The following is a 23,452-nucleotide window of genomic DNA, read 5'->3' on the forward strand; positions in this document are numbered from 1 at the left end:
ACCCCTAATTGCTAACAGGTTCTCATTGGAAACAAGACCGCAAGGACTTTCATGAACGACCTGTTAAAAGGAATTATCCTTATCCTTGAATCAGTGATTCTCTTGGTTGTCATATTGGGCTTCTAGCTGTGATGACATGTTTGTGACATTACCAGCCCCTCCCCCTCCGTGGGAATGACATTATGGACTGAAGGTCATAGGACAGTTTGTCCATGTCTCCTTTGTCCCATGGGGGGGTGAAGACTTTGGCCATTCTTATGCGGTGCCATTGATTAATTGATTAGTAATTGTATTGACGGCGTATCTCCTGATGTCATTTGCACATCAATGTTGCATACAATTGAGCAGCCTCCCTGGTCCTATTGTGGTCAGCGGTGTGAACCATGGTATAGGAGGGGATTCAGGCAAGTTCAATGTTATACAAAGCAGCCAGGGCAGGGGGGGTCTTCAATGTTTTTCAGGCCAAGGACCCCTTAGCTAAGAGAGAGATGAAGCAGGGGGGGTCCCTACATATTGTATACATTGTGTTGCAGATTAAACTTAAAACTTGTTTGACAGCACACTGTTATCAGTGTTGTTGACTTATCTTTTCTAAAAAACATGTATTTTCAGACATTTAACCACATAAACCCTCAATACTTAGTTAACTTGACTGTTGGCTCTGTACTTTGTCTGTTCTTTTCTCCCTCCCTTAGGGGCGGCAGTGGCTCAGGGGTAGAACTGGAAACCGCAAGGTTCCCAGTTCGATCCCGGGCTGAGGCGGGCTCCGCCAGAGTTAGCGTCGAAGTGTCCTTTCCCTCACTGTGGGGCGTTGTGTGCTTCTAAATCTGCTATTTTTGGCTAATGTTCCGCTCAGAATAGGGATTTCAGTGTTCATGTGGTTAATGTAAAAAAAGTTCCAATCACAAACATTTGGTGCCCCCCTGTAGTAACTCTGAGGACCCCCTGTTGAAGATCCCTGTGCTAGGGGATTCTGTCTGCCTCTCAGACTGATGTGTTCCAAGTTTAGCATGGTTAGATAATGTGAGAGCAACTGAGGACATGAGTGTTATAGTAGTAGCAAAGTAAAAATAGGAGGGAAAATATTAACCATTAACTCTACTCTAGTGGCGCTATTTTGGGTAATGTCGTAATAGGTGAACATTCTCAAACTTAGCCTAGGCCTATATCGGTCTAGGTGTACAGTATGTACTACAGTACATGTTCACAAGATACACAGAGTTAGAATTGTGTTTTGTCACCATCTATTGCCCTTTTTTTGGGCATATAGATGATAAACATTCTTGCAATGTGTATCTGATGGACCTGACACTGCTATGGATTGGAGACCAAACTGTTGCTCAGGGGTAGAGTGGCCGGTAGAGCGGCCGGAGGGGAACCGCGAGGTTCCCAGTTTGATCCCGGGCTCCCCCAGAAGAGTTAGTGTCGGAAGTGTCCTTGAGTAAGACACTGTGAACCCCTAATTGCTCCCGATGAGCAGGTTGGTGCCTTGCATGGTTTCCTCCGCCATCGGTGTGTGAATGTGTGTGTGAATGGGTGAATGTAATGCACAATCTATATGTAAATCGCTTTGGATAACAGCGCTATATAAATGCACCATTTACCATTTTATTTACCATTTTGCTAGCCGTTAATGGTTAGTATAAAACCACTGGATTGATGGCTTAAGACCCAGCCAAGCCACTATATGCAGTGCATTTCTCTCATAACAACTCAACCGTTGTGTGTGTATAACTCCCCCCAACTCCATTCACATTACATTACAGGCATAATACCTTGCCGTCTTATGAATAAGTCAAAAGTTCTTCTTTCTCCGTTTCTCTTGAAACATTTAAAACACGTCCTCTGTGAGATGAAACCAAGCCAGAGCAGCTGCTTTTTTCCCCCTCTCTCTCTCTCTCTCTCCGGGGTGGTCTTTCTTAACTGAGAGAGTCTGATAGCCTTGCCACTGCCAGCCCAGATGACACCCCCCCCCCCCCAAAGCCCCATAATGCCACAGCATCTGCTGAGCAGACAGAAAGTAGCGTGGGATATCATCTCATCTGCTAGGATTGTGTGAGTCGCTGGACTCTCGGCGGATTATGACAGCGTCGTCGTGTTTTTAACGATGGTGGTGGTGGTGGTATGTGATGACATGATGCAGTGTGAGGTGTTAAAGATGCTCTTAAACATGCATGAGCCGTGTGTTTTTTACACCCTCACAGCTCACACTTTGATCGTTCGCTTTGTTACATAACTCCCACACGTTAAGTAAAAGCAGTGGTTCGTGGACGACCCTCAAGGGGTCCTTGTTATAGTCTGAGAACATGCAGACAGTTAGGGTTTTGGTTTTGGACATACAAGGTTTCCACCCGACACCGAGCGCGCCGAATAGTTTGTTGTCTGGATTTTGGTAGCTGGAGAATGCTAGCCTTAAGTACTAGAATGACCTGTTTGACTGTCCCCGGATCCACAGCTTGTGAAATAGTGCTGAGATGGAATTTGGCCTCCAGCTGTGCACTGAGAAGTCGTGTGTGTGTGTGTGTGTGTGTGTGTGTGTGTGTGTGTGTGTGTGTGTGTGTGTGTGTGTGTGTGTGTGTGTGTGTGTGTGTGTGTGTGTGTGTGTGTGTGTGTGTGTGTGTGTGTTGGGAGCGCATTACGAGCAGTGTTGCCGTGTCTGCTTATAATAAGCGACTTTGAGCTTGTTAGTTGCTTGTAAATATTTGTAGTTGAGTTTTTTTGGGGCTTTCTTCCTAATGTCGTTTAAACCAGTGGTTCTCAAACTTTTTCACGTCAAGGACCCCCCAAATTAATATGCATTTGTCCACAGACCCCAACTGAAAATATTTTATGCTAGGGACCCCCAACGCATCGTGATGCGTTATGAGATTGTAGATCGGCTATTTTAAAATAGCCGATGTATATAAGTTCAAAGGTGTCATATGGCCTAGTCGCTTCTTTTGGGCTTGTTTTCATAGACCTGGTCGCTTATTTCTCTCGCAGAATCTGGCAACACTGATTACGAGCCACATGCAGCTGGGGGAACTTTCCCCCAGCGACCCCAGTGACCTCTTTGACCCCATCATACACATGATGGTTCGAAGTCAAAGCAGCAAGAAATGGCAGAGCCTCTTGGAATTAGTGTTTTTCTAGCTGTCTAGACGCGATCCGTCTTTACGCCCACTGTATAGTTTTATGCCTCTTGGCCCGGTGAATGTATCGACAGCTTCAGCCACTGTCCAGTGGAATGTTGTTTCTGGAAACAGAAACGGTGGAGTCAGTGTGCTGCCCGCCACCACCGTCCGGCTGTACTTACTTTGATTTACGCTCTAAAAACGTGTAACTTGAAAGGGTTTGAAACCGAAGACGGCAGCGCTGCCTCTAGGGTAGCCAACTATACCTGAAATTCAAATAATGTCCCTTATTTGAATAAGGCCCTTAAGGCGTCCCTTATCTCCAAGACAAATAAGGGAAAGCCCAGAAAAAAAGATAGAATCTCACTGTATATGCGATTATGCGTACAGTCTTTGTATGCTTAACCACTTGAATCCATATTCTGGGGGGAATATTAGCCAAAAATAGCAGACTCCTCATGGTTGTAGTAATAATTCAACATCAGGTCGTTTAAGTGACCGGGTTGTCAGACAACAGCCAGGAGGATCAGAAGGGCAGCGCTCCTCTCCAGAAGTTTTAGTGATCTTTGGCTATTAAAAAATAGCAGATCTACAAGCTCATGGCACGAGTGCCGTGCCATGAGCTTGTAGATCTGCTATTTTTGAAAAGCAATTGTGAAAATGTATTTTCTTAATTATAGCTAAACATCTAAAATGACACAGCTATGCATTCCTGGATTGAATGGGCTATTCTCTCGGTTTGAAGCACCCCAGGGCGCTTCTGTGCCGAGAGCGCTGAAGTGCGATGCTCGGGCACTGGGCAGAGCAGCGATCCAGTGTGTCTTTACCATAGAAATACATGACAGACTGGCACTACCACTACAGCTCACAATTCAATTAAATTCAAAGGAGCTTTATTTGCATGTCATAGCACCTGACGAAGCTCACGGCGAAACGCGTTGTGCTAATAAATCACTTTATACAGTAGTAAGTTGCCCATCTCTGTTCTCTGGAGTGTGCAGTAGACTAGAGTGTCCTTATGGAAGGTCCATCCCTTTTTTACAGATGAGAAAACATACGTTTACATTGCCAAAGCAAGTGTCAAAACATAATAAAAACAATGGGGAAAGTAGTTGGAGGGGGTACAGCTTTGTGTTAAACAGAGCTATGACACATTGCGTCGTTGTATACATGTCATGGGTATAACGTTTTTTTTTAGATAAATAGTAGCAATCTTTTGCAGTCACTTTTGGGACAATTGGCAGCATTTCCCCCAAAACTATTTAAATATTAAAGCCTCAGATTTAAAATGTGTTTATATGTGCAGTAGGTCAATGTCAGAGGTGCACTCGGTACTTGGTTAGTAGTCCTTAGGGTGGTTGTATTCCATTGGCTAACCTTCTTTTATCGCAACAGTTCACAAATCTGGCAAAATGACGTAAACTCTATCTATGGATACAGTCCCTAATGGGGCCTGGATCATAATCCAGAGAGGGTTAATATAAACATTGCTCCCCCATTATACACAGGAGGGCCTCCCTATACGCAAACGGGACCATTTCCTAGAATGACCCCTAAGGTGTGAGTGAGGCCTCGTACCTTCACTGATATCTGAGCGCCCACAGAGCTCTTTTATGATGAGGTGGAGAGTTCTCTCTAATAATGAGTCACGTGAAAAGCATTCCCTCTGTTGCTACTGTGGTCATTGTTGTCATTGTTTTATCACTCTGCGTGAGGCCGGTGGGCGGTGTTAATCCATCTGAATGAGATGATCTCATCCCAGAGGGGGATAAAGAGGGCTCTCTCTCTCCCTCTCTCTCTCTCTCTCTCCCTCCCTCCCGCTAGCTTAGAGACAGGAAGTGAGCAGGGCATGCGGTGGTGTGGCCTCGTCCCTCTTTTTTTGCTCGTACAGTTCCCGTTCTCGCGAGACTCATTGCTACGTTCAGCAGAGAGAGTATATAGTCTGGGCCTGGTGATCCGTTAGGCCTGGCACAATTATTACATCATCGCAATTATTAAAATTCCATGAGTCATCCTAGTCATCCGTGGGCGGTTCTGTAAAGTCCAGCTGGCCTCTCCCTGCAGTGCCACGCCTCATTGTGTGGCAGATAGGGCTGTCACCATCATGATGAAACCTCATTGTGTGGTAGCCTGGTAGGTAGTGATATACTTGTGTTTTTTAGCATTGAACATTGGAACATATAAATAAAAGTTACGTTCATTTTGTTTGACTTCTAGGTTTTTTAAACAAAAATCACACCCAGTGTGAAGTGAGCGTTGTTATTTAGCAACAACAGTGGTCATCACAGTGATGGAAGCTCACTTAAAAAAACAAGGGAACCAGGAGACGTGGTACTGCCAGACCCCTAGTGGTTGAAATCTGAATGGCCGGGCTTCGCATGACGTGTGTCCCTTCTATGTCCCTTCTATGACGAAAGGGGGACAGACTTTTTTGGCTGGGGCCGGGGGACAAAGTGACCATGCCCATGTATGGAGAAAACAGATACAAAGCCTCATGTAAGCCCGACCCCTTGGGTCTGGCAAAAAAGTATTTTTTTTGAAGTGCGTGGTGCTATTTATAGGCCATTAATTTCATCATGCGTCTCGCTAGCCAATCTCAGTACTGAGCAAAGGGTGTGAATAGAGTCAGCCAATCACAGTACAGCGAAAGACAAACTTTCACCACGGATGGGTCCCAAACCCACTTATAGGAGCGGCTACACAGCTAAAAAATGGCACATATCCCCGGTCAGCCGGGGCTCCTGATGGAGGGGAAAGGAACTGGTTGGAATAACGTGTTCCTTCCACGCTGCTACGTCTAACCAGGGAACCTCCCCCCTGTCGGGTGATAAGAAGCGGCTCGCTAGCTCTCATGCATTGAAGGAGGCATGAGCTCGGCTCTAGGCTCTCCCTAGGCTGGCAGAGGGAGTGTAGCGCCCATGATTACTTAGAGGCAGTGGGTGAAAAAACGGGTTGCAAAATCGTGGGATAAAAATGTATGCACAGAAAGGTCTAACCATTACCAGCACCAATGATCAAAATAAAGAATGTACTGTATACTACGCCCAAAATGGGACAAATTCAAAGATGTTACATCTTGTGTTTATAGCCAATCTACAAGTTCACTACGTGTCGCACTGTGATGCGTTGTGAGCTTGCAGATCTTCTATTTCTGCCATTTTTAAAGATGTGAAAATGTATGAAACATTTTCAACATATGCATTTATAGAGACAAATGGAAACAATAATTTAATGCAATATTATGATAGGCTTAAGTGGCGGGTAGTATTAACAACTAACCGTTTACTTTCCTTAATGCCAATTTAATGAAGGAATTAATCTGCTTGGCGCTTGGCAGACATCTACAAACGCAACAGCTGCTGCTATATGTTATATATAAAGTGTTAGGATTGGCCTGTGTGAGCGATTGGTAAACACTTGAGTGGATTAACCCATTGAGACCTGAAGCCGATTCTACATGTCTCCTAAATCTCAACAGTATTCTGAAAAACCTATGTTTCTATATCAGTGGTGCTCAATCTTTTTCATGTCAAGGACCCCCAAAATGATATGTATTTGGCCGCGGACCCCCATCAAAATATTTTGTTCCAGGGACCCCCCAGAAGCAAAGAGTTTAGTTAAAAATGTTCGCTTTAAAAATATTTATATTCAAAGATTAGCACACATTTTCACAGTTTTTCAAAAATAGCAGATCTACAAGCTCGTAGCGCGGCACTCGGTGCCGCGCTACGAGCTTGTAGATCTGCTATTTTTGAATAGCCCAAAGTGTAAAATAATGCTTTTTAGCTCAAATCTAAAAATTACACAGTTCCAGTTCTTAATGGGTTAAAGGAGAACAATTGTACCTCACACACCAAAGTAGACCAAAATAACTTTCTTATACCTCATACCGTGCTATGAGTTATATAAATAGCAGTAATAATATCAGCTAATACCAGATCGTCCTGAATTGACCCTGGTGGGAACTCTCTCGGTCACGGCACATAATGTATGATGCCAGGAGTGTTTGCTGTGCTGTGGTTGTTATTTATTGCCATTGGGTTCAGCTTAAGTGCTTAATTACAGTCTCTGTGACCGGGTGTGTGAACTTTTACTGTTGATAATGGAACTCTTAATGGCTTTTGCGGTTGATATTTATACTCTGGGCGTGTTTTTTTTTGAGAGGCAGGCAGGCTCAGTCGGTAGAGCACTCGCCTTTGACCATAAGGTCATGCTGTGGGTTCGATCCCGGGCACCAGTGCATGGAGTAGTGTGGTGCGGCAAGTCGTGCTGTAAGCACTGGGAGCTGATGGTAGGTCTGAGCTCTCCACCTCAGCAATCCATCTACCAGGGGTCTAGCATAGTGTTTTTTTTTCAACCTTTTTCATGCCAAGGACCCCTAAATTGATATACATTTGGCCACGGACCACCATCTGCAAAATGTTTTGTGCCAGGGACCCCCAGAAGCAAAGATTTGAGTTAAAAATGTTCGCTTAAAAAGAAAATATATATTCAAAGATTTGCACACATTTTCACAATCTTTCAAAAATAGCAGATCTACGAGCTCATAGTGCGGCACTCGGTGCCGCACTATGAGCTTGTAGATCTGATTGTGACGCAATGTTAACTAATTTAGCTGGGGACCCCCTGGTACCCCCCCCCCAAGGACCACTGGTGGTCCCCGGACGACTGGTTGAGAACTACTGGTCTAGCACATAAAAAATGTGCTAGACATGGTTTTGTACCGGCTGGGAATAGCCAATCTACAAGCTCACAACGTGTTTCAGCGTGACACTTTGTGAGCTTGTAGCTCGCCTGTTTTCGGTGCACGGCATTGGCGTACGACTGAGTATAAATCAAAGGTTAGAATTGTCATAAAGGCTACATAAACCACACAAAGCATAGCACATAGTAGCGTCCTCTGTACGGGTGAACCGTCCTTTTGAAAGAAGGTTTTAAATAGTTCAACCATCTCTCTGAGCAGCCCTCAGTTCTCTCTGGCGCTACAGTTGACTTTTCAATTCAACAGGGCTTTTTGTCGGAGATGCTAATGTTTTCACGGGCGACGTTTGCGTTGGAATATTGTTGCCTGAAGAAACCCCATTCATTCATTCATTCCTTCCTTCATTCAGGGGGGAGGGGGGGGCGTCCCATTCTAAGGCTGAAGCGTGGGCTTCAATAGAGCTCTGGTCTGAAGACACCATGGGTATGTCTGTCTGTCTGGTACTGTGGTGACAATTGAAACCATTGTTTGATGTCACTAGAACAGTGGTTCTCAAACATGTTCATGTCAAGGACCCCGCAAATTGATGCGTTTTTTAGCTGCGGACCGCCATCTGAAAATATGTTGTGCCAGGCAAGACATTTTCCAGATTCTTTTCCTAGATTTCTGTTATTTACAAAAGAAAAATGATAGGTTTAAAGTGGGTAAAACTGATTTTGACGCTATATATTGGGGGTGACTGGAGGACAGATTGTGGCAGAGGAAATCGGACCCTCCCGTCAAATGACCCGTGTCATCAACTTTATTGAGCTACAGGTGTCAAGGACATGCTCACTGGAGATCAAAGTGACTGGTGTGAAAATCAAGAGCGCTGGGACATGTAATTCATACCCCCCCCCCCCCCCCCCCCCCCATTTATCACACGGGTGTCTTCACTTAAAAGCAACAGCAGCAGCTGAATATATTATTATAGCTTCAAAATCAGTTTAACCCACATCGGATATTTGAAAATAGTCGATCTTCATGCGACGCTTTGCGGTGTGGTAGGCTATTTTACCTTTTTGAAACTGTGAACATTTTAGAATATTTTTAAACAATTTCAACAAAACACATTTTTAGAGGCAAATACATATTATATTAGGGGTCCTTGAACATGACAAAGTTTGACAACCTCTGTGCTGTAGTGGCAACAATATATTCTCTCAGTCAGAGGCCCTCAAATGAGGCCTTCAAGGACACAAACGGAGAGGAAGAATAAAACCAAGAGTGATGCATGGAGAATGAGATACTCATAGCTCTGTGAATGAGATACTCATACCTCTGAGAATGAGATACTCATAGCTCTGTGAATGAGATACTCATAGCTCTGAGAATGAGATACTCATAGCTCTGAGAATGAGATACTCATAGCTCTGTGAATGAGATACTCATAGCTCTGTGAATGAGATACTCATAGCTCTGTGAATGAGATACTCATAGCTCTGAGAATGAGATACTCATAGCTCTGAGAATGAGATACTCATAGCTCTGTGAATGAGATACTCATAGCTCTGTGAATGAGATACTCATAGCTCTGAGAATGAGATACTCATAGCTCTGTGATGATGAGAGAAGGTTGAGAGGCTGCAGAGCTGATCCAAAGCAGATGAAATGCTGTTCCACTTGTTCTTTTATTCCTGGCAGCCCAGGCTGTTTGGGCTCTCTCTCTCTCTCTCTCTCTCTCTCTCGGTATATATCCTGTGTCTTTGCTAGTGATGTAACAGTCAGCCGGGGCCCCAAAGTGGGAGCAGAGCTGCTGTCCAAAACTACAGACAATTAGCCAGTGGTTGAAATTTTTTAAAGATATTTTTGGGGCTTTTCTGCCTTTATTTGGCTAGTAGGCTACAGTTGAGATGGACAGGAGAGAGAGAGAGAGAGAGAGAGAGAGACAGGGAGTGACGCGCAGCATAAGTTGTCACAATGTAACGGGCTGTGAGCTTGTAGATCGGTTCGAGTAGACAAGCTGTATAAAATATGGCTTAATTGGTTCATGTATGTTTTGTAATTAATAATCTAATCGTCTAAATCTGAAGTCATCTGTAACTGAAGTTTTTCAAATAATTCTCGTAGAAGAAACTACCCGCGCTGTTGCCTCTGAGATGTAGCCTAGTGCATTGGTTCTCAAAGTGGGGTCCCCGGACCCCTGGGGGTCCGGGGACTCCCAGGGGTACTTGAGGGGGTTCCAGGGGTTCCCCAGCTAAATGATGGATAGGAACCAAATGGACCCTTAGGGGTCAGTAACTCTGAAAGCGTACTAATGGAACCAAATGGACCCTAACGGGTCCATTTGGTTCCATTTGTACACTCTCAGAGTTAAATTAACATTGATCTTTCAATATAAATTGGGGTCCCAGAGATAGAGATGCCATTAAATGGCATGTCAAACTGGGGGTCCTTCAAATTAAAATGGTTGAGAATCACTGCTAGAGACATAAAGATCTTCTCTTATGGGGGTCCTGGGCATATCTTTTCAAATGGGGGTCCGTGGGCTAATAAGTGTCAATTTGACATGAAAAAGTTTGAGAACCACTGGCCTAGTGGAGTAGAAGTTTGACGTACTTACTCACTCTCCTCCACTGCAATCAGCTATTTCCTTTTTTTTTTGTTTAAAGAGTTCAAGAAATGTATCAGGAGTGCCATACTGTATAGGAGCACAGCGCCTGAAGGGAAAAATAAATAAATATATACTGTATATATATATATATATATATATATATATATATATATATACATATATATATATCGGAGACGATATCTATTGTGACGACAAAGTTCACCAGTGGAGTGGTTGGTTATTATGAGCGGGTCTGAGTTTTAAAGTGAGAGCTCTTGTCAACTGTGTGTCCCAGAAAGCAGGCTTTTCTCCCTTTTATTACATAATCCCCTCAGACCTCAGAATGTAAAAAGCTGTTTGGTATATAGAGAGAGAGAGAGGCTTCATTTCAAAGCCCTGGCAAACACACAGAGTTTCCACCAGCCCATGCAGATCATGGATAAGGAGGAGAGGAAAGTAAATTGCCCTGCATTAGGATCCCAGACACAGTTTCTTCCAAACCAGTCAAAGCCAGTGGGTGGGAAAGTAACTTGGTACATTATTTACATAAGTACTGTCAAGAATGGTATTTTTTTTTTACTTTACTTGAGTATTTCCGTTGCTTGATATTTTGTAGTTATACCGGAACCAGCAGCGGTTCCGGTAGGAGACACAAAGGAGACTCTTTGTGTCTCCTACCGGAACCGCTGCCGGTCATCAAATTATTGGCCTAGGAATGTGACAAAAAAACAAAAAAAACATCCATGAATTCAAGTCTCCATGGGGTGACTAATCGATAGGGAAAAAAAAGTCATTTTGGGGGTGAACTATTATAGTTTCAAAATGGGAGTACCACTTCCATCACTGCAAATGAAGTCACAGCTCACTGGAGCAGCAGTTTCACATAGTTTGGTCCTCTTCCAATAGGAATGGGGTTTAGCCTGTCTAATGTTATTAAGTTGCCGTTTTCCACGTGGCCGTGCCAAGTCATAATGTTGGCCCCTTGGTTTTTATGATAAGTGATGTTTTGTTTTTAACTCTGGCCATTCCCTTCTCCTCTCTTTCTTCTCCTTCTTCTTCAGCAGCACTTAGAGGTTTGTTTTAAATGTAAAGTGCACTATAAATAAAACGTCTTCTTCTTCTTCTTCCCGTAGGTTGTGAGCCGAGGCAATCGCGTCAACCGTGTGTCACCGTTCTTGGGAGGATCGTAATGGCCGGAACACACACCACCACCAGACACCTGGAGTTTGACTTGCTTTGACAGCGTCCCACACAGTTTCCACCGCCATCTAAAAAATAAGAAGAAAAAAACACTCACACACAGGGCAAAGAAAAAGGATTTTTTTTTCAGTCTGTGGATTTATTTTTCAAAAGGAGAGAGACCTTGTCATCATCATCATCATCATCATGCCTATCCTCAAGCAGCTGGTGTCCCACTCCAACGCGTCCAAGAGGCGTTCGCGGGCCGACCTGACGGCCGAGATGATCAGCGCCCCGCTGGGCGACTTCCGCCACACCATGCACGTGGGCCGCGGCGGCGACGCCTTCGGGGACACCACGTTCCTCAGCACCCGGTCGGGCGAGCCCCCCCGGGAGACGACGACGACGACGTCCCAGCCGGACCACCACCACCACCACAACCCCCCCAACAAGCAGGACTCCCCGGGAGGAGGAGGAGGGCCCAAACTGGGCCTTCTCTCTCGCACGTTCAGGAGCAGCAAGCGCTCGCAGTCGGTCAACCGGGGGGACAAGTACGACTCCAACCTCATACTGCCCTCTACTGGCGGCGGCTCGGCCAGCTACGTGAAAAACGCCATTTCGCTGCCTTACCTCAACGATGAGGATACTGGGTAATTTGTCTTGTGCTCGTCTGTCCTTGTCTGTACCTGTCTGCCCTTGTGTACCTGTCTTGTACTTGTCTGTCCTTGTCTCTACCTGTCTTGTACTTGTCTGTACCTGTCTTGTACTTGTCTGTACCTGTCTTGTACTTGTCTGTGCTTGTCTGTACCTGTCTTGTACTTGTCTGTGCTTGTCTGTACCTGTCTTGTACTTGTCTGTGCTTGTCTGTACCTGTCTTGTACTTGTCTGTACCTGTCTTGTACTTGTCTGTGCTTGTCTGTACCTGTCTTGTACTTGTCTGTACCTGTCTTGTACTTGTCTATGCTTTGTGTTCGTGTGGAGGTCTGTATTATATTGTTGAATATGTTGCTTGTTATATATTGTATGTATTTAATGCATGTAAGTATGCATATATGTATTTAATGCATGTACGCATGTTTATTATCTAACTCATTTATTTAGCTGTTTGTGAGTTAATGTTTGTCTGACTGTATGTGTATAAGTTTTTCATTTCTTTTTTCTGTCTTGGTTTTCCCTGTAATATGGCCTCTTATGTGCATTGGTGATCTCACTTGTTTCTGTTCTCCTTAAGAAAATAACATATAAAGTTATTAAAGATGACGGTCATTCTTTGTATATTTAAGTCATTTGTCATATCTGTCCTGTGCAACTTTTGTTTTACAAAGTCTAAAAGGCAAACCAAAATATTTTATGCTCCAATGTTCAATAGAAAAAAACACAATTAACCACTCAAACCTCAGCGTCCATATTCAGGATGCATCCGTTGTCCCGTCTAAATACAAAAAAGTTAAGTAAAGTATGTAAAACTGATTTTCTGATCGTGACAGACGTGGCGTCCGGCTGGCGAAGAGCGTCTCCTCCAGCCCCATGAGGAAGCTGTCTGAGGCGGACGGAGGAGGAGGAGGAGGTATCAGGCCGGCCAACGGGGGAGGAGCCATGGCCGCCATGGCCACGCTGGACGCCGAGTTTGACGAGCACAACTTCGGCGAGCTGACGGACCTGCCGCCGTCCATGCCCCGGGGAGGAGGGATGAAGCACGCCGAGTCCATCATGTCGTTCCACATCGACCTGGGGCCCTCCATGCTGGGGGACATCCTCAGTGTGATGGAGAAGAAAGGCTGGGAGGAGGACGACCTGGGATACGAGGAAGGCAAGTAGCACTAGGCCTGTCACAATTATTACATAATAATCTAATCGCAATTATTTGAGATAATCACAATTATTATAATCGCTTCCATGTTGGAAAATATTCACACATTTTCAAATATAAAAAAATAGCAGATCTACAAGCTTACAATGTGTCACGAAATCAACTATTTCTGCTTTTTTACATGTATAAAATGATTGAATATGTCAATCATTTCTTTGTGTTTATCAGTTATTTGTCATATCTGCCCCATGTGCAATGTTTTATGACGAAGCCTAAAAGGCTTCATTATGTTCCAATGTTCAATTAAATCGTTAATCACAATTAATTGAGTGACAATTAATCGTCAATTTAAATTTGTAATCGTGACAGTAAGTAGCACTTTGTCACACAACAGTTTCTATTTGCACTATATTGAACATTTTTCAAACATTCTTGGAACATTTTCGTCTGTAATGACGTGCCAAAAACAGGGATAGATTTGTATCCTTATATTAAAATTGGCTAATGGGAGGGCCATGTCACTCTGACTCAGACATAACCATAAACAAACCCAATATGCCCATATTTAGGCAGGACCACGGCCACGCCACACTGACTCAGTCATAACCATAAACAAACCTGTTGCGGTTGTCCAGAACCGCCAATCCGACCGATATGGGAATGCCAACATGGGTATATATGATGACATATGGGCTTAAAAGGGACATGGACTGACCAATACAGAGATGTTCATATATGGGCATAAAAGGGACACAGGTAGGCAGACAGAAACAGACATGTCCATATAGGGGCACAAAAGAGACAGACAGACATAGGGTACTCTGACAAAGCCCCGACACGACGACTCAGACATATCGGTCGGATCAGCCGTGCAACATAGGGCCATGTAGCTGCCTGGACTCTAGATGTGAGGGCTGTGTATCGGCCCGAACCTCTACTTTATTAACCCATTATTAAGGCTTCTTCTAAATCCTAACAGTTTTCTGAAAAACCCATGTTGCTATATCAGTGGTTCTCAAACTTTTTCATGTAAATCAGCCACAAAATTATATGTATTTGGCCGCCGACCCGCATCTGAAAATGTTTTGTTCCAGGGCCCCCCAGAGGCAAAGATTTGAGTCACAAATGTATGGTTTAAAAATATATATATATTCAAAGATTTGCACGCATTTTCACGATTTTTCAAAAATAGCAGATATACAAGCTCATAGCGCGGCACCGAGTGCCGCGCTATGAGCTTGTAGATCTGCTATTTTTGAATAGCCAAAAGTATAAAATAACGGTTTAAGTGGTTACACAGATGCGTTCCCGGTTTTAATGTGTTAAATTCCAGATGATCTAATTATTTGTCGCTCCACCCCCCTTAAAGGCAAGGGCAGCGAGGGCCGCGGATCGCCCTCCCTCAGCCCCCCCGCGGAGGACGTGGCACCCGCCAGGCCCCCCCGCAGCATGGTGTACCAGCAGCAGCAGCAGCAGAAGGCCCCCGTGGACCCCTACACCCCGGAGCTGCGTGTCCGGGGGAGCAGCACCACCAACCAGAACCAGAGCCAGAGCCAGAACCAGTACCTGGACAGCTGCTCTGTGTCCAGCTCCGGCTCGGCCGCCCTGGACGAGCAGAAGGCCGGCCATCACCACAACAACAACAACCACCACCACCACCACCACACAGGAGGGGGTGAGGAGGGGGGGGACACGGACAGCGCAAAGTACAGCTCGCCGCGGGGCGAGGACGAGCGGGATTTCTCCTTCATGGACGAGGACGACGACGAGATTCGGGTTTAAAAGAAAAAAAACTTTAAAAAAACCTATAGTATCCGTATCGTGGGGGGAAAAGCTTTCGGCGGGAAAATAGCCGATCGACAAGCTCACTGCCGTGAGCTTGTCGATCGGCTATTTTCCCGCCGAAAGCTTTTCCCCCCACGATAACGAGAAAAGAAAAACACTAGTATAGAGCCTTGAGGGACTCCGGGGGGTCGAACCATATTTAGGGTTTAAAGTGGTTCGACCCGAGGGCGGCGGCGCGTCATCGCGTCGTCCCGTAAACGACGGCCTTTTTGAGAACACAGGGAGAGGAGGAGGACTGGTGTTTCTGTTTGTTTTTTTCTCCACGAAGTTGGGGATGTTCGCACACTAGCTGGGAGGGGGAGGAGGAGGGCGGGGGGTGGGGGAAGTCGAGAAAAAAAAGAAGAAAAAAAAACATTCCCATCGCACTACGTATGGTTCTATCTGAGTCTGCGGCACCACAGCGTACAACATAAAAAAGAGACTGTAATTAAGCCTTAGTCACGCCACTATGGCCTAGAGGTTAGTGAAGTAGGCATGTGTGTGTGTGTGTGTAAAGTGTCCCAGATCGAGTGGGGAATGAAGAAAGAAAAAAAACGTTCCCCCATGAGTCCCCATTAAACGAATTCCAGTGTTGACCACTGAGAGAAGCAAAAAAAAATATGGAGGCTGGGAAACTCAAAATTGCTCGCTCTGTCTCTCTCTCTCTCTCTCGCATCAACAAATTGGCCTCTCTCTCCCCCTAAATGTGTTTGTGGTTTGTTGATTTTCTTTTCTTTTTTTTCTTTCCAATCTCTAGCTCTGACTCGCCTTCATAAGAGAAACTCTTGATGTTATGCCAAAACGTCAGTTTGGACGCTATGAACTGGTATTCTGATTGTGTTAGTGTCGTTATTATTACTAGCGGGGGGGGGGGGGGACAACAACATCCATTCTTCATTCGGGGCTTTGCCCACAAAACATTTTATGAACTGGCAGCGCCCGTCTACCAAGTATTTCGATGGTAAAGACCTCTTCCCCAGTGCCCAAAAAACATAAAGCTCTCTACGTCTGGCGTATTTTAGCGCGCAGCGCCCTGGGGTGCTTCAAACAGAGAAAATATAGTTCAACGCTGCTCTTTTGATCATCCCTGCTGTGTCTGTCTGACAAAACCCGGTCATTTTAACCAACCTGATGTTGAATCGTTACCACAAGAACCATGAGAAGTCCCGTGTTTTACCGTCGTTTCAGCTAAAGCTATTTGTGCTAATGCTAACACAGACGCCATCATGACAGGGCGTTCGAGCACAGCGACAGTTATATCGGTATGAACGTTACGGGTAGGGATGGGGGCGATATGAAAATTTCACGTCACGATTATTGTGACCAAAATAATTGTGATGTACGATATTCAAAAAAATGCTTAAAACTCTTAAAATGTCACTTTTGTTAACCACGTTAATGCACAGTCTGGGGTGGAACATTTGCCCAAAAAATAGCAGATCTACAAGCTCTACAACGCGATGCGTTGTAGAGCTTGTAGATCGGCTAATTTTTTGGCAAAGATCTAGAGAGTGAAAAAAAGACTGTATCAAGTACGTTCTTTACTAGGTGCATTTTTACCAATTCTAGAGGTGTACCGGATATGCAGCTCGGGCCGGCAAAGGATGAATTGATCCCAGTGCATGACGGAGGACAATTTCACGATGAATCGAGCGCTATGGACATGAATGATATCCAAAAGCACTCCCTCCACTCCACTCATGAAACACTGTGTGTAGAACATCATGGCCCCTTATCCTGCAGTATTTTTTGCCTGACACTTGTTGTTTTCGTCCCCCTCGTGTTGAGTTCCTATCGCCCACGACGGCGGCGTGCTGAGGAGGAAGGAAACGCCACACCGCCAGTTCATTTGTACACTCTCAGAGTTACGCCCCCCCCTCGTTAAGTGTTCATTTGGGGCCCCCAAAACAGTGGGATAAAACAACACTTAAGTCACATGGGAATCCCTTTGAGAGCCGACACGGGTCAAAAGGTCAGGACGGGGGACGTTTGAGGTCGCAGAGTGAAAGTGTACGTATGTTTCCTTGGAGATTTACCCAGGAAGGAAAGAGGGAAAGTAAAAAGGAACAAGAAGTGATAATGAGTCAGCACAAGCGTGAAAGAAAAATGTTTCTGGCATAGCTGAAAAGATGGAGAAAAAAAAACATATATATAAAATAAATAATTGTTTATTTCTACTTTTAATGGGGTTAATTTTGTATTTGTTTTTCTTCATTCTGCATCCATACATTATTATTCAGCACAGTAAAATCCTCACTGATTTTTTTTGTTTTTTTGTTTTGTTCCATCATTTTCCTGAAACTTCCTAAAATAAGCTGATCCACAAGCTCACAACTTGTTTGCGATCATCCGACTTCACTGTGAGCTTGTAGATCGACTATTTTTTTCTGGTGTGTGACGGAAGTATAAAATAGAGCCCAAAATTGGTCAACACTTACGTTTGAATTATGTTTGTAATTTATATCTGTCCTGTTGAACCTACAGTAGGTTTGTTTGTTTGTTTGTTTGTTTGTTTGTTTGTTTGACTGACCTCCACAGTCACCGACAGCCCCGTCCCCGAATCCAGTCTGAAGTGGTTCACTCCCGTTCCTATAAGACAGTGGTTCTCAGCCTGTGGCCTGGCACCCCCCAGGGAGGTCCCCCACATGATTTTGGAGTGGTTCCCCAGATGACAGTGAAGTGATGATTTAAGGACTTTTAAGACCTTTTCAATACCTAAAAAAAAAAAAAAAGACTATTACTGCATCAAAAGTAATCAACAAACTATACTATAAAAACTGGACAAAACATTGGCCAAATTGTCAAATAATATATTAGAAAGAGCCGTTGTGAGCTTGTAGATCTGCTATTTCTCCCAATATTTATCTGTGGCAGTTCGAGTCAAACAAAATGTAAATGCCTCAACTCCAATTCCAAGTGCTTGTCAGGGTGTTGGGACCCCAGTTCAAATGTGATTATTTTGGGCGGTCACGACCCGAAAAGATTGAGAACCACTCCTGTAAAGGACTAGATCACAGGTCTTATAAGTGCACTGTTTCTTTCTTTTATCCGATTTGTTTTTCTCCGATTTGCATTGGTTTGATTTCTTTCATGATGATGATGACGGTACTACTCGGCGATCCAGCGCTGAGCCTTTATAGGTGATACAAGCTGACACTTACAGTATAGTCTTACTACGTTGCACTTGATTAATGGAATTAAAGTTAGACACAACGCTAATCCCAGAGTCAGACCGCACAAACGGCGATTCCTTGAGGGGTAACAAAACAAATCACACAGGAGGCCATTGATGGATACGTTCTTCTATACGCCTCATAAATGTTTTGTTTTAGACCATCTCTTTCCCAAAAAGAATGAAATGGCACGGTGGTTTTGTCGGCTATTATCCACGCCCCTATACAGCTGACATTTTACTTCTGCTTGTCACATCCCATTCCACATCACCAAGTCGGTCAGGCTCAGCAGGTCAGCAGGAAGGATTGGAGAGAGAGAGAAGGGTCTGAGGAAGGAGTCAGTGGGTGTATAAAAAAAGATGTGTCTGAATCCAGCCAACGTCTCCTCTCTCTGTGGATGTCTGTCCGTCTGTCCGGGTGTAGGCTACACCATAGATCGGGTATAGTTCTCAAAAGTGGTGATCTACAAGCTCGCAACACGAAACAATTTGACACGTTGTGAGCTTGTAGATCTGCAAATATTTGGGGGCGGGGGGAGAAATAATAATACAACATTTTAGAAAACTTTTGAAAATGTGCCCAAAAAAATGGACGCCAGGGTTAATGTGGTTAAAGTTATATTATGGAGCCTTCCTTGATTCATGTATGTGTCTTTTTTTCATTCATTCATAAATGAGAGGAATGTATATTTGCTATATGGGGGGGCACATAGGGGCAAGTTATTCTAACTTTTGGTGGTTTTTTTCCCCGTAAATTAACGCCCCTGCGTGATCATCAGCGTTACACAAAAACACCAAAAGTAGCAGATCTAGAGCTTGTAGATCTGCTACTTTTGCTGCTTTTGAATTTGAAAAGTGAACGGTTTTGGACATGTGAGGTTTCCACCCGACGGAGACGTGTTGTCATGTCAGAGAATTGCGTCTCTGTGTTGCAGGTCTTAAGAAGAGAGATCAGAAGTGTGTGTGCAGATGTTTTAAACGGTCTGGAGGTTAAAACTTGCCAAGTACGTTATATTCCCATGTTGTTGGGTTAGCATTATTAGCAAGGATGTCGGATTATATTTTGTGGTGATGTGTGTTTTTATCCCCCCCCCCCCCCCCCCCCCTCCCCCACTTAAATGTACAAAGCTGCAGAATGATTTCTCATCATGCCTCGGGGCCCTCTTTCACACTTTTATTGTAAACGGCGGGGGCCAAAATCTGGGATGTCTCTTTTCGGCTGTGACTGTTTTTTATTTGATTTTTACATTTCTTTATTAAATCCTTTGTAGAATGTGACAAACGGACTGTTTTAGGCAGCGTCAGTCCGTCAGTCCCTCGTCGTGTAACATTGGCGGGGAGGGAAGCGGACAATTACATCCAAGATGAACTTTTTTTTAACAATGAGAGAACACTCCAATCTGCTGACGATTAAAATCTGAAGTAAATGTAAATACTATTTTGTGCCAATTCATGAATACCGTGAGCGGTCATTGTATTTTCACCGTTTTTTGACTATGGACCAGAAAGTTAGTAGCTGTAACAACATATAGACTTGAGTGGAATGGCGTTCGATTTGACATTCATGAGGTGCCAGATGGGTGGGGATCAATAACATGAAGACGATGAGATTTGTTTACTTTTAACCACATTCAACCTGGCTTCCCTATTTTGGGAATGTCATATCCAAATTTTTAAAAAAGAGAAGAAAAAAATAGCCGATCTACAAGATAACAACCTGATCTTGTAGATCGGGTTGTGACTCATTGTGAACTTGTAGATTGGCACATTTTTTGCTATTCATCAAACGATAAATTATGTAGGGCTTAAGTTAAGTTTACGCTAACGGTAAAGTGAAGAAGGTCCGATTGAGAACCGTATGTTTCTATATCAGTGGTGCTGGTGCTCAAACTTTTTCATGTCAAGGACCCCCCAAAATTAAATGTTTTTGGCCGCCGACCCCCATCTCAAAACATTTTGTTCCAGGGACCCGCCAGAAGCAAAGAATAGAGTTAAAAATGTTTGCTTTAAACAATATACATTCAAAGATTTGCACCCATTTTCACGATTTTTCAAAAATAGCAGATCTTGCGCTATGAGCTTGTAGATCTGCTATTTTTGAATAGCCAAAGTGTAAAATAATGCTTTTTAGCTCAAATCAAAGAGAGACACAGATGCGTTCCAGGTCTTAATGGGTTAAGCTGTAGCAAATCATCCAAAAACTGTCCAAAACTGTTACTTTTGAGGATAAAAAAAAACAAAAAAACAGCAAAAGTAGCAGATCTACAAGCTCGCAGCTTGTGGATCTGCTTTTGAGCGACGCTGTAGTATGATCAAGTAGATCTACGAAAAAACACTAAAACTTAGAATATGGTTTCTGCCGACAGCAACAAGATGGTATCTGCCATGCACCCCGACACCCATCTGGCTCCTATGTAGAAAAGCAATAAAAACAAAAAATACACATCACAGGTCTGTGGTAAAATAATAATAATAATAAAAAAAGGATTGTGAAATAAACGTACAGTTCAGCTGTAGAATGTATGTATTTAGTTTTTTCTACGCGGTGGCTCTTCTACGCGATGGTCTTAATGTCAAAAAGTATGTGCTATTTTCTTTTCCTTTCTCTCTCTCTCTCTTGTTTTCACTGTATATTAATATATATTTACCTCCCTCACGTTTCCTTTCTTTGAAATAACAGCTATATTTTTCAATAAAAAGAGAAAGCTGGTAATCTTTACCCCGTGGCTGTGCCGTGCCTTTTTTTTTTATTTGCTTCTTCTTGGCGTGTTAAGTCTTGACACCACAGGTGGCTAAATCGATGCCAAATTACTCGCATATGTTCATTAACGTTCTATTTGCGAAATAGCAGACACTGAAAACGTGACTTTGAGTCAGAACCAAGTTTTCGTTTTTTCCACACAGTTTGTCAGTAACAAAGACCCAATCAGTGTCCCATTGAATCAATAAAACTGAAATTAACCTTGTTACATTTTGACATTGCTTATGTGCAAAAAAAAAATCTAATATACTTTAGTTTGGCGTTTCTCCTGTTGGGAGTCTGAAAGCTTTAGTGTTTTGGCTGATAAGAGCTGTAGCCGCAAGCAACTTGGATGCTATATATATAATCCGGCATCTAAGTTGCAAAACCAACCCTTGACAGCCCATTCATTGAAACAGATAGGTCCTATCTGATCGTATTAAATGACGTTAAGCTCGCCAAGATTGCAGCTGTACGGAAAGCTTGGGTCATGTTTTATGTTTCATAAAATGCCACCAAAGCCAAAGACATGTTATGACCGACCTTCTGTCAATGAATTCTGTGCAGGTGATTACTCTTCTAAGTGTTCGTCGTAAATCACTCACCGGTCCTGTGTAGGCTTTGTTACAAGTAAAAGTCCAGAATTCTAAATTTACTTGAGCAAAAGTACAATTGTGTATGTATTGCCATCAAAATGTACTTACGGCTACTAGGGCTGCAAATATGCATTATTTTAGCGATTATTCTATCAATTTCCTTTCCGATTAATCTAAATGCATCATCGCTCTTCACTTTCAACCTGGCGTCCCTATTTTGGGCATGTCTTTTGTCAAAAAACTTTGGGAAGTAGCAGATCTACGAGCTCACAGTGTGTCGCATCACTTGCCCGAAGCGTTGTGTGCTTGTAGATCTGCTATATTCGCGCTACACGGTCGAACGCATAAAATAGGGAAGTAATGAAATAGGGCTTAACTGGTTAAATCACAGCAAGCTCACACAAGATGGCAGCATTTGTGTGTTTAACTTTAATTTCAGTCGGTGGACATGCATCCCATGTCCACCTCTGCTTACCGTCTTATGTCTAAAACTGTAATAATAAAACATTATGTCTAAAACTGTTACTTTTCAGGATTCAAATTCAAAAGTAGCAGATCCACAAGCTCCAAACGTGTTGCTTCACGCCACTTTTCGAGCTTGTGGATCTGCTGCTTTTACAGGACGACTTCACCGCTTTTCAACCTATCTTCATATAATTGGTCCTCACTAGTCCTCATGATAAAATGGTACCATTTTTTTCTACTCGGTCTGTGTCTCAGAGGAGGGCTGTGGACAGTTCAGAGTCCCGTCTACCAGTGACGTCATCAATGGGGAATCCAAGCTAATAGAAACTGCAGGCTTTCTATTCCTGGAAAGTTGCAATGCAATAAAAGAAGCCATTGTTCTCGTGTTAATAAAAATCAAAATAAAAAATGTGAAATCTTGTTGGGGGGGAAAAAAATCATGCCTAACGATGATGTCACTGGTAGACAGGTTTCTGGACTGTCCACAGCCCTCCTATAGAGACACAGACCAAGTAGGAAAAAAATTGTACCATTTTATCATGAGTATTAGTGAGGACCATTTATATGAAGATAGGTTGAAAAGCGGTGAAGTCGTCCTTTAATGCTTTTGTGTGACGCTGTAGTATGATCAAGTAGGGCGAATACCAGTCATTTCGCCCTTTCCGCACTTCGCCCAAAAAGTCGGACATTTCGCCCGGACACTTCGCCCCAAAAATGCGGACATTTCGCCCGGACATTTCGCCCATTTTTGCGGACATTTCTGGCCGTTTGTGTGCGAGAATGAGAGAGGGTTATGGTTAGATAAAAGCTCTCTCTCTCTCTCTCTCTCTCTCTCTCTCTCTCTCTCTCTCTCTCTCTCTCTCTCTCTCTCTCTCTCTCTCTCTCTCTCTCTCTCTCTCTGTGTGTGTGTGTCCCTTTTAAGGACCCCAATTGAAACAAGCCTAGAAGCTTTCTTGTGGTGTTTATCCTTTTAGTTGACCTTGTACCAGTGAATTGTACTGTCATGAAATTGTACCTTTTCCTATGCAAACTGATAATAAAAACCTCAATCAATCAATCAAACAAACTGACTCACATAACAAGAGATCCATATGAAAGCAACACAACAAAATAGGTCAAATGTAGGAATATATATCAGTTTATTGACAAAATAAAAGAGAACAGGTCAACACAGTTATTATGACATAACTGTAGTGCCAAATGTATCTGAACTATAATAATAATAATAATAGAAGAAAAAGTTAGTTTCCAAAAAGTA

The 23,452-nt window shown here is 43.5% G+C and overlaps 1 protein-coding gene across 2 annotated transcripts in view; it reads left to right on the forward strand.

The window, feature by feature from the left end:
- Positions 1–15,520, forward strand: part of LOC311060682 (cdc42 effector protein 4-like) — a 48,062-nt gene extending 32,542 nt beyond the window's left edge. For both annotated transcript variants that reach the window (XM_084078961.1, XM_084078962.1), the window contains exons 2-4: positions 11,542–12,237; positions 13,075–13,397; positions 14,767–15,520. In XM_084078961.1, coding sequence (XP_083935087.1) covers positions 11,795–12,237; positions 13,075–13,397; positions 14,767–15,179 — 1,179 coding nt within the window. In that variant the 5' untranslated portion in view covers positions 11,542–11,794 and the 3' untranslated portion in view covers positions 15,180–15,520. The remainder of the gene's footprint in view (positions 1–11,541; positions 12,238–13,074; positions 13,398–14,766) is intronic.
- Positions 15,521–23,452: the final 7,932 nt, after the last annotated feature.

This window comes from Gymnoscopelus microlampas, assembly GCF_963454915.1.
Source record: "Gymnoscopelus microlampas genome assembly, chromosome: 14".
NCBI classification, from domain to species: Eukaryota; Metazoa; Chordata; class Actinopteri; order Myctophiformes; family Myctophidae; genus Gymnoscopelus; species Gymnoscopelus microlampas.